Genomic DNA, 11,653 nt, shown 5'->3' on the forward strand with positions numbered 1-11,653 from the left:
AATTACATCAGAAAAATATGAAAAGATTTAGAATTTACTCTCTGCTTTAAATTGTGAATTGTAAATTATTCATTCAAAGCACAAGATTGTACAAATATGTACAAGGTAAGGATACACGTTTCATCATCTGCCAGGTTACTTTTGCAACATATTGCACAACTACTTATCAGATCATCAAAGAAAATAGGCGGAATTTTCCAGCCTCACTCATCCCGAAACAGTAAAATCTCCACCCAAGGTCAATGGACCTTTCCATGGTCCTCCCTGCGCTCATTCTGATTACAGTAAAAAGTCTGACAACACCAGGTTTTAGTCCAACCTATTTATTTGATAATATACTCACAAGCTTTCGGGGTTAGCCCCTTTGTCAGGTGAATGGAGAGTTCTGGCCTCAGACAGAGCATATAAAGCACAGACAGTTTAGAGATTACTGATTAGAATGCGAATCCTTACACCTAACCTGCTGTTCAAGACCTAAAACCTCACTTACTGTACTGTCTGGAGACAATACACATCTCTTTAAACTGTGATCAGTGCTCCTTCCACTCACATTATCAGCCACTTCAGGTCTTGAACAGCAGGTTAGGTGTAAGGATTCGCATTCTAATCAGTAATCTCTAAACTGTCTGTGCTTTATATGCTCTGTCTGAGGCCAGAACTCTCCATTCACCTGACGAAGGGGCTAACCCCGAAAGCTTGAAAGTATATTATCAAATAAATAGGTTGGACTAAAACCTGGTGTTGTCAGACTTTTTACTGTGTTTACGCCAGTCCAACGCCGGCATACCCACCTCATTCTGATTCCCAAGGTGGGTGGGGTGGTAAAATTCCAGCCAATATGTCAGAAGAAGAAAACAATCAGTCCATTGCTGCTCATCATCTCTCATAAACTTTATAACAATATAACAACAGCACCACACCATCATATTTAAAATAGCCTAAATATTTTTCCTTCCATGATCTAATTTGGCAGATTATTCCAAATACAATCACTGTTTGAGTAAGGATGTTTGTTATGCTATGCCGTCAATATTTATTTTATCAAATCTCCATTTATCTTCCACTTTCTTTGGATAGCTTTAATAGGGTTGACAAAAAAACAAGACTTCAAAGCCTTTCCATCATCCCACCTGCAGTTTCAAGGCATTTCAGCGGAGACGTTTTCAAGTATTGGCATGTCTTTTTGATGTTCAGTACAAAACCACTCAGCAAATCAGGATAGGCTTTATGGTGGTTACAATGCTCTATTGCGATAACATCTTGTTGGACTGTTGTATAAGATCACAATCATTGTTGTTCACAGCAAACCAAAGAACATGGAGCTGTTAAAACAAGAGTTCGGATATACACACACGCGTGTGCACACACACACACACACACACACACACACATACCTGTGGACCACACCTGCCCGGTGAAGATGCTCCACTGCCAGAGTGAGCTGCTTGATGTATCGACGCACCTCTGCTTCTTCCAATATTTTTCTGTCATATATCTTGTGCATCAAGTTGCCTCCTGTGCATAGCTCCATTACCAAGTAGTAGCTGTTCTCTGTTTCTAATATGTCCAAAAGCTGTGTAATATTTGGATGCCGGATCATTTGGTGAATCTGCCCTTCTCTGCGGAGGTTCTTTGTTACATACGAGTCTTTCTTGGCTTTCTTCTTATCGATGACCTTCACAGCCACCTAAGAGTTTAGAGAAATTATGATTAACGTTCAAATATGGATACCCTCCAGCCTCTCCAGTATTTAACTAACTGACTAGTTAATTCTTTTTGAAAAGATAACAAAGATCCCATGCTGTCACTTGGATTTCACAAGTACGTAAAATGTTCACATTGTGTCTGCTTGAACTGTGAAAAAACCTGACAGAACAATTATAGGAAGCAGTCTCACCAGCTCATCCTGCTGGTCAATTGGCATGGCGAGCTGGTAAGATGAGGGGAGAGGACCAAAATGGGGTTCGTACCCAGCTTTTCGCCTCTCACGATGCTACCGACCCTGTTTCACCAGTAAAATCGGCCTCGCGTCTATAAAAGGCGCAAAGTCGATTTCAATATTCAGTAGTTGATTTAAATATCATTAGTGAGCCCTAGACACTACTGTCCGGGCTCACTGTCACTTACCTGATCACTGACCGAGATTCTCACCAGCAAGCATCACATAGCCCCCCTTTATCCATCCTGCTCATTATATCCTGAAAGATCCCTAAAAATGTGTTATTTCCCTTTTCAAAACCCGTATTGACCCTGCTTGATTGTATTTTTTTTAAATGTCTAGCTACTACTTCCTAAACAATGGATTCCAGCATTTTCCCAACAACAGAGCTTCGGCTGAGAGCTTCCTGATTTCTTCTTACACCCAGGAGACTCCGAGATCCAGAGTAGGTCCTACATCAATCTCTTACCACACAGCTGCCAAGGAGGCATCAGGCACTAGAGCAACCTCGGTTGGAGATGGGGGTCTCTCAGCTACCGCTAACAGGATTAAATATCACACAGTCACATGGCAAGGCTAACTCAGCAAAGCTCCCCTTCACAGCACCTTCCACAGCCTCTTATTACCAAGAAGGATAAGGGCAGCAGATCCAAGAGACCACCACATGGACATTCTCCTCCATGCCACACGTCTTCCTAACTTGGAAATATGAAACCATTCCTTCGCTATATTGCTGGGTAAAATCCTGGAACTCCCTCCCTAACAGCACTGTCGGTGTACCTACACCACATGGGTTGCAGTGGTTTAAGAAGGCAGATCACCACCTTCTCAAGGACAGTGAGGGATGGGCAATTAACGTTGACCTCGTCAGTGATGCCCGTGTACTATGAAAGACTGAAGTAAAATCATTCAGCATTGTAAAACAGTAACACATATGCAATGTACTGGCAGGCTTTCCAGTCCTACTTGCTGAGAGATTGGAGAAGTCTGTCTCAAGCATGATGGATACGATGCAGGTACTTGCAGTGATGTTTTCACCCATGGAAAGAGTTGCCACCTGCATGAAGAATTAAACGTGGTGGTGAAATGAGTGCATACAGGTATTCCCAATAGTGTGCACGCACACTCAAAGCATCATTTTAGAGCAGCATTCATGAAATCTAGCCTTGGCTGACAATCACTCCGCAAAGCAAAGCGTTCTAAAGCTCATTTCTAAACCATGGAATGCAAGTGAATCCTGAGAAAAATTTTGGCAAAAGGGCACATGGAAGTTGAGACCCAACTCAAAGCGCTTCTACTTCTGCCCCATTGCCCCCACCATCCACTTCAGGCAAAAGATTACACACACCTAAAAAAGGCAAATCCCACACGCGCTGGAAACCTGAAATAAAGACAGGAAATGCTGGAAATATTCAGACGATGAAATGTCACAACTGAAGGATCAGTAAAGTAGTGAAATTAACCTCTCAGCAGAAGTACTGCAAGCAAAAGCCTTCCACAGAGTTAAACAGCAAAGCAGCAGCGTAGCTTCAGTATGTACTGGCGTATGTCCCTGTTATCTCTTCAACCCTCTTAATTGCCGCTGTGTTCTCCCCTTGCTTTAACTGACAAGTTCCGTGGAGCCTGTAAAACTGGTGCAGCCATCGCTAAATCCCAAAACCTACTTTAATATTAGTGAGATGGAATCATAGAATCCCTACAGTGCAGAATGAGGCCATTCAGCCCATCAAGTCTGCACCAACCACGATCCCATTCAGGCCCTATCCCCATTCCCTACTAACCCGGTGATACTAAGGTGCAATTTAGCATGTCCAATCAATCAAACTCGCACATATTTGTGAGGTATCAATGTGCTGAAATCGACAACCTACATCTCTAAGAACACTTCCCATTGATGTGCTGGAGTTGAAGGCTGAGGTTGATACGTTTGGAGCCAGCTTCACTGCACATTATTAGTTTTAGTGCTTTTAAGGCCTTCCCCTCACCCCCTACAACAACATCCACTCTTAAACACTCGCACTTCTGTACAAAAAATTTCCCTCCGGGGTCTCAATGGCGGCGTGGTGGCGCAGTCATTAGCACTGTTGCCTCATACTCCAGGAACCTAGTTTTGTTTCCAACCTTGTGTGATATTCTCCCCATGTCTGTGTGGGTTCCCAGGTGCTCTGGTTTTCTCCCAATCTCCAAAGATGTGCAGGTTAGGTGGACTGGCCATGCTAAATTACCCCTTAGTGTCCAAAGATGTGTAAGTTAGGTGGATTAACTACGGGTGTGAAGTTTTTACAGACAGTCGGTGCAGACTCAATGTGTTGAATGGCCTCTTTCTGCAGTGTAGGGATTCTATGGTCCTGTGGTTTACTGAAGATGAACAGTTACAAAAACATTACAGCCTTAGAAAAGCAATTCCTGTGTCATTGGTGCCACATTTATCTGTCGAGATCACTGTGGCGACAAAAGTGAGATCACCTCTTTGATGCCAGTGTATTTTTGTTGTGTGCCACATCTATTGGGATGAGACTATCCATTCTGATATTCAATCTCATGCACATAATGGATTTGACACCGCACGTGTCCATTTGCCTCCCATTAGTAAACTTAGTTTAGACTACAAAGTGATTTTATCCTGAGGAGAGAACAGTGGGGAACAGCCGCAAAATGCTCACTGACAATCCAACTGCTTGAATCCATTTCACACCTTCCCTTTTCTGCCTCCGTTACAATGGAAGTTACTGTACATCATTTGCTGCCATCATGATTCTTCCCAGGTATAGGAAAATAGTCACGAGGTGTCAGCCTTGGCAAAGGAGTAAAGGAACATCGGAATAAGAGTAAACCATTGATCCTTTTCTGTTACTAGAAACCATGGTTGACCTATAACTCAACTCAATGGACCCGTTGGTTCCCTAGCCCATCCTATTCTTGCATAACAAAACTCTGTCAATCTCAAATCCTACAAATTTCAATTGATCCATCAGCACGGCATTTCGAGGCTCCGGATTTCCACTCACCCTTTTGTGAAAAAAATTGGCTTTTTAAACTCTTGCTTGACCTTGTCCTAATGTTACGATGGCTTCCTCCTTGTTCTAGGTTCCTCCATCAAAGGAAATGCTTTCTCAGTGTCTATACAATTGAATCCCTTTATCATTTTAATCACCTTGATTAGATCACCTTTCAACCTTTGAAACTTGGGGCATTCCAAACCAGGTTTATGCATATCATTTGTGTCCTCTGGCAGCACAAGCTGCTCCAGGTTTTTACTGCAGAAGATAAAGTCATTCCTCACTCCTCATACTGAATTACTTGATTTCCATGGAACCCCATTAGATAGCAGCTTGGTTGAGGCTCTCTGTGCTTGGGAAAGCCCAAGCAGAAACATTCAAACCACACTCCTCCCTGACTATTTTAATGTTTTCCCAACCAGTGTCCTGCCCAGCACCCTTTGTAAACTTGCTTGTATCATCGTCCCGCACCAAGTCCCATTCACTCATCGACCCTGTGCACACTGACTTTATTATTCCTCCACAGGTACACTCCCTGTAGAGTATCTATGACCACCTCCAGATCCACAATCCTGCACAATATCCGTGGTCCTCCAATTCTGGCTTCTTGCACATCCCCAATTCTAATCAATCCACGACTGAAGAGTATTCTTTCACCTGCCTAGGCCCGTAAGATCTGTTTTTTCCTCCCTAAAACCACCCCATCCCTCCTCCTCCTTTAAGTTGCTCCTTAAGAAGCATCACTTTGATGAAGTTTTTAGTTCCCCCTTATATATTCGTACATGGCGCAAAGTCAAATTTGTTTGATACTGCTCCTGTGAAGCACCTTGGCAGGCACATTTAACTGTATAATTCAAGTTGTTATTGCTAGAGGGATGGAGTTTAAAAACAGCAAGGTTATGTTGCAGCTGTATAAGGCGCTGGTGAGGCCACACCTGGAGTACAGTGTACAGTTTTGGTCTCCTTACTTAAGAAAGGATATACTGGCACTGGAAAGGGTGCAGAGGAGGTTCATTAGGTTGATTCCAGAATTGAGAGGATTGGCTTATGAGGAGAGACTGAGTAGACTAGGGCTATACTCATTGGAGTTTAGAAGAATGAGGGAAGATCTTACAGAAACATATAAGATTATGAAGGGAATAAATAAGATAGAAGCAGGGAAGTTGTTTCCATTGGCGGGTGAAACTAGAACTAGGGGGCATAGCCTCAAAATAAGGGGGAGCAGATTTAGGACTGAGTTGAGGAGCAACTCTTCACACAAAGGGTTATGAATCTGTAGAATTCCTTACCCAGTGAAGCAGTTGAGGCTACCTCATTGAATGTTTTTAAGGCAAAGATAGATAAATTTTTGAACAGTAAAGGAATTAAGGTGAGCGGGCGGATAAGTGGAGCTGAATCCACAAAAAGATCAGCCATGACCTTATTGAATGGCTGAGCAGGCTTGAGGGGCCAGATGGCCTACTCCTCCTTCTAGTTCTTATGTTCTTATTATTGTCACTGCTTGGGAATGGCGTTTCAGCAAATACTGAGTGCTGAATTTTCTCCATCCCATGATGGCAAACTCAGAGATAAGAAAAGCAGAAAAATAGGGTGAGCAGCACGGGGGTAGCTTTCCATTCCATTCCCACTAATCCATGGAGGTGAACAGCTCATCACATTTGATAAAGTGTCAAATAGGGGCATTTTAAAAGAACTGTTTTTATTGAGGTCTTGTTAGTTGATTCAGTTCCTCCCTTCTTTGGTGCTCTTTTTGTACATTGTGGCCGGTCAGATGGGTGCAGCTACCCATCACCACATGGTGGAGGCTGCCAGCTTAACAGAAGTGGTCTCAATTTGGCAGCACAGTGGATCAACACAGCCTAACACTCTATGGCCCCAGTGACAGGACCATCAGCATGAAAGGCCATGATTGCAGCCAAAAACTGATCCAGCAGAAAGTTTCCTATATGCCAACCAGCCTGGTTTCTTTCATTACCACGCTGCTCAATTAGCCCAATGGGGCCCAATTAGTCCCAAGGCCAGCCTCCTGAAGTCCCTGGAAAAATCTAGCTTGTCACATCCAGTGTCCTCTTTAGATTGTGACACAGTCACCAAATAGTTACCTGTTTAATTGGGAAAAATGTCTGTTTTTATTCCCCTCCACAACCAACCATAACCTGTGTTCTCCCCCTCCATTTGAAGAGTGAGATTAGATCATTTTGCAGTCTTGTAACCTTTAACAGATGCACTAAGAAAGCATTCTTTCCACATGTATCAGAGTTTGGTATGGTTCCTGCACTGACCATGAGAACAGAAACTACAAAGGGTCATAAACGAAGCCCAGTCCATCATTCAAATTAGCGACCCACCCATTGATACTGTCTAAACTTCCTGCTGCCTTGGAAAAGCAGCGAGCGTAATCAAGAATCCTACACACCCCAGACATTGTCACTTCAACCTTCTTCTGTCAGGAAAAAGATACAAAAGTCTGAGATCACCTACCAACAGCTTCTTCCCTGTTGCCATTAGGTTTTTGAATAGACCTATCTTATATTAAGTTGATCTTTCTCTGCTCTCTAGCTATGACTGTAACACTACATTCTGCACTCTCTCCTTTCCTTCTCTATGAATGCTATGCTTTGTCTGTATAGTGCACAAGAAACAATACTTTTCACTGTGTACTAACATATATGACAATAATAAATCAAATTTTAAAAATCTTGAACTATGAAGATCTCTTCCACTGGGCATATTCTTACGTTGCAGGAACCTCTTCCCACCAGCAAGCTGATTGAAATGATTGATATAACTCGCCAGGAAAATCGGTTCATTGGATTGAGGTTGTTAGTTCTGGTTGAAGAAGTGTTTGGGTTTTTGCACAAAGTGCAGATTTTGAACTGAACGCTATTATTACAAATCAAGCCAGTCTAGACATAGACTAAAAATATACAGATTTAACATCAAACGACAATGAATCGACTGGAATTTTAAAAGAAAAGATGTGTTCACCCCATCTGATACAAGGTGTTTTTTAATTTAATTTAAACAATACTAAGAAAGGAAAATAAGTACTCCATTGCGTTAAGCATACGCGGGACTACAAATTTACCACAAAGCAACATCTTTCAGTTTAATTGACAACAAACCACTCATGAATTTCTAAAACTTCTTGACACACTGTCAATACCCTTTCAATTCAATTATTTTCATCCGATTAATGGCTTTTCAACAATCCCACTGCTAATTACATGTATATAGAGCATGCAAGAAACAATACTTTTCACTGCATACTCATATATGTGACAATAATAAATCAAATCAAATTTATGCCAGCATGGCTAAATAAATTAGTGCTGAATTAGGTAATTTGCATCAATACTTGCCATGATCCATAATTGTCATTCAAAGTTATCTTTCTCTGATCAAAGACCTGAAATGTTAACTTGACTTCTCCCTCCACAGATGCTGACTGGCCTGTTGAGTAATTCCAGCATTTTCTGTTTTAATCTCGCTATCAGTGGTTTTCTTTGTGTTTGGTTTTGTCTGTTTTTGCCCTCAGGCCAGGCACAGTCCCACAAGCAGCACTTTTAGCCTCCAGCAAGAAACAGGTCCAAAGCTAGAACTTGCTCAGAAATAAAGACTCAATGTGACATTGATGCCCAATAGACAGGATTTGTGGCATGATGATGGGTGGAAGTCTTAAGAGTCAGGAGGTAGTTTCTCTCAGGCTAAAATAATACAGTTCAGTATAATAGCTCAGCACATGCTGTTGGAAAATACAGAGAACATGACAAAACCCAAGGTCCAGACCATTGTGAGCAAAGTTGGGAATGAGGAATTGAGATATAAAAAAAAGACTATATGTTGGAAATAAGAAAACATTGGAAGTTACAGCAAGTCTATCCTTAACTTATGAACAGAACAAAGAACAACAACCACAGCACAGGAAACAGGCCCTTCGGCCCCACAAAGGGATAGGTTGCCAGGACTTTGACCAGGAGTCTCTATATCAGGTGAATGGACCTGGACAATAGTATCTGTCATACATCAGGAGACATCTGACCAAAGATTTTCATCACAAATTACAACAGCTCTAACAAAGGGTCACTCTTCATCCGTGACCAAAAAGGTACATCTTCGGTTAATCACATTGCTGACCAAAGAACTTCATTACAGGCCAACCACTGCAGACCAAAGATATCGCTGGTAGGGTTACACAGTGAGACTGGATGCTAATCATAAGGTGACACAATAAGAATTATTCACATGACAAAACTGTGAAAATGGGTGTTGGTCTCAAGGTGACATGTGTTCGATGCAGGATGACAGATTGAGAATGGGTGCCCATCACACAGAGACAGAGTGAAAATGGATGTAAAATGCAAAGTGACACAATGAGAATGGGTGTCCATCACACAATGACACACTGAGAATGGGTGTCCAGCACACAGTGAGGCACTGAGAATGGATGTCCATCACACAGTGACACACTGAGAACAGGAGTCCATTGCACAGTGTCACACTGAGAATGGGTGTCCATCACACAGTATCACAATGAGAATGGGTGTTCGTGACACAGTGACACACTGAGAATGGGCATCCATCACAGTATGACACACTGAGAATGGGTGTCTGTCACACAGTCACACACTGAGAATGGGTGTCCATCACACAGTGGCACATTGAGAATGGGTGTCTGTCACAGTCACACACTGAGAATGGGTGTCCATCACACAGTAACACACTGAGAATGGGTGTCTGTCACATAATCATACACTGAGAATGGGTGTCCTTCACACAGTGACACACAGAGAATGAAGATACATCACACAGTGACACACTGAGAATGGGTGTCTGTCACATAGTCATACACTGAGAATGGGTGTCCATCACACAGTGACACACTGAGAATGGGTGTCCATCACACAGTAACACACTGAGAATGGGTGTCCATGGCACAGTGACACACTGAGATGGGTGTTCATTACAGTGACAGAATTCTGACTGGTATCTAGTAAAAGTGACAATATTTTGGCCAGGGGTGTCCATCAGGAATTGACAAACCGCTGGCCAGTGGTATCCAGCTCAATCTTTAACTTGTCTCTCTCCAACTGCCTGTTCCAGCATCTCTAGGGAAATGTGGAAAGGGGGCAACTTATTGAACGCATTTTAACTCTTGTCCAGTGGAGCTAATTCTGGAAACACTGCTGTCTGCCTGGTTTCCCTTGTACGTGGGAAACACATTTTTTTAAAAAAATATTCCTTTTCCTAATGCTTCAGCCAAAAGAAGAATCCACGTGTAGGAGAAACTCAAAAGTAGAAGCGAGAGAGAGAAAAAAAAATTACCTTTTCACCAGTCAGGACATGTAATCCTTCTCTAACCTTGGCGAAGGAACCCTCTCCCAACTTCCTTCCTATCAGGTAGCTGCCCACACGTTTGGTGTGGTGGAAATTCCGGATCGATTCCCGGGAGACGTGGGAGACGGAGAGTGGCAGGGAAGCTGGCGAGCTGGCCATGCGGAGTTGTGCCAGGGCGGAGGCTGGCATCCTGGGGCTGGCCCTCACCCCGGACAGGGGGTGCAGCTACTTGTCTCGACCTTCCAGCACCGCCGGTGCCCCGCGATCAGGGGTCGGGGAGAGGCGGCGGGGGGGGGGGGGGGGGTGGTGTAGAGAGGGAGTAGCCAAGTGCCAGAGACCAAACAGAGAATGAATTGCCAGCAGTAAGAGTGATGCAGACAAAAGAAAAGGCAGCCAGCAAAGCCCATTAAAAAGGGCACAGACTCCGGGGAAAGCTTCCAGTTCCCGACCAATATCCTCAAACCGATCGCATTTTCTTTTTTCTTCTTCTTCTGTTGCTTCTTCCCCCAATGTTTACATCCCAGGCGCTTGATAAGTAGTAGTTCTGTCAGACAGCCAGAGCAAGAGAATATTTCCTGTACAGGGGAGGTGAGTCCAGTCAACTTTCAGAGTGCTGTAACTCTCTACATTTCTCTCTCTCTCTTCAGTTATTCCCCACAGGCTGACTTGTCTCTCTCCCTTTATTTACTCTGGTTACTTTTGATTCTTCCAGCTGCTGGTCAGATGCCACTTTGCCAGGGCGGACAGAGAGAATGTTGTAGATGTGTGGTTTAGTAGCACTGAATGGAGCTCTCTCTGTCTGTGTGTGTGTGTGCCGGTGCTCACACAGATACACACTCAACTACAGGGGGAAAAAAAAAACCACTGCTGATTTCATCTTTTAAACTTCTCAGATTTCCAGAAGGCGGGATAGAGCCAGCCTGGCCTCTTCCTTTTGTAAACGGCCAGAGAGGAATGATTCCTCTCTCCCTGGAGTTAGCTCCCCCCCCCCCAACTCCATTTCCTTTCCTATTTGATTACGCCTTGTCCTCCCCCCCGCTCCCTCCCCCAACATTTCAGAAATTGTAACTTTCTGGAACCCACTCTTTAATCTACTTCATTTGAAATTCCCTCCTTTTTTTCTCGTTAGCCACTAACTGTTTTCCCTCCCAGCTTTCATTGTGTTTAATTCCTTCCCACCCCTCCCCAGTTTTACTCTTCCACTGGGGCACCGTGGTTAGCACTGCTGCTTCACAGCGCCAGGGACCCGGGTTTGATTCCTGGCTTGGGTCACAGTCTGTGTAGAGCCTGCACGTTCTCCCCGTGTCTGCATGGGTTTACGCCGGCTGCTCCGGTTTCCTCCCACAGTCCGAGGAAACTGGCTAGGTGCATTGACCCG

General features: G+C 43.6%; 1 protein-coding gene across 1 annotated transcript in view; it reads right to left on the reverse strand.

Annotated features, from left to right (window-relative positions):
• The window catches only part of hunk (hormonally up-regulated Neu-associated kinase), a 52,710-nt gene extending 42,246 nt beyond the window's left edge, over nt 1–10,464 (reverse strand). Inside the window, exons 1-2 of the mRNA XM_080204334.1 lie at nt 10,264–10,464; nt 1,395–1,687 (exon numbers count right to left, since the gene is read on the reverse strand). Of these exons, the coding sequence (XP_080060460.1) occupies nt 1,395–1,687; nt 10,264–10,464 (494 nt within the window). The remainder of the gene's footprint in view (nt 1–1,394; nt 1,688–10,263) is intronic.
• Between the last annotated feature and the right edge of the window lie 1,189 nt (nt 10,465–11,653).

The sequence above is a fragment of the Carcharhinus amblyrhynchos genome, chromosome 15 (assembly GCF_965287045.1).
Source record: "Carcharhinus amblyrhynchos chromosome 15, sCarAmb.v2.hapA, whole genome shotgun sequence".
In the NCBI taxonomy this organism is placed as follows: domain Eukaryota; kingdom Metazoa; phylum Chordata; class Chondrichthyes; order Carcharhiniformes; family Carcharhinidae; genus Carcharhinus; species Carcharhinus amblyrhynchos.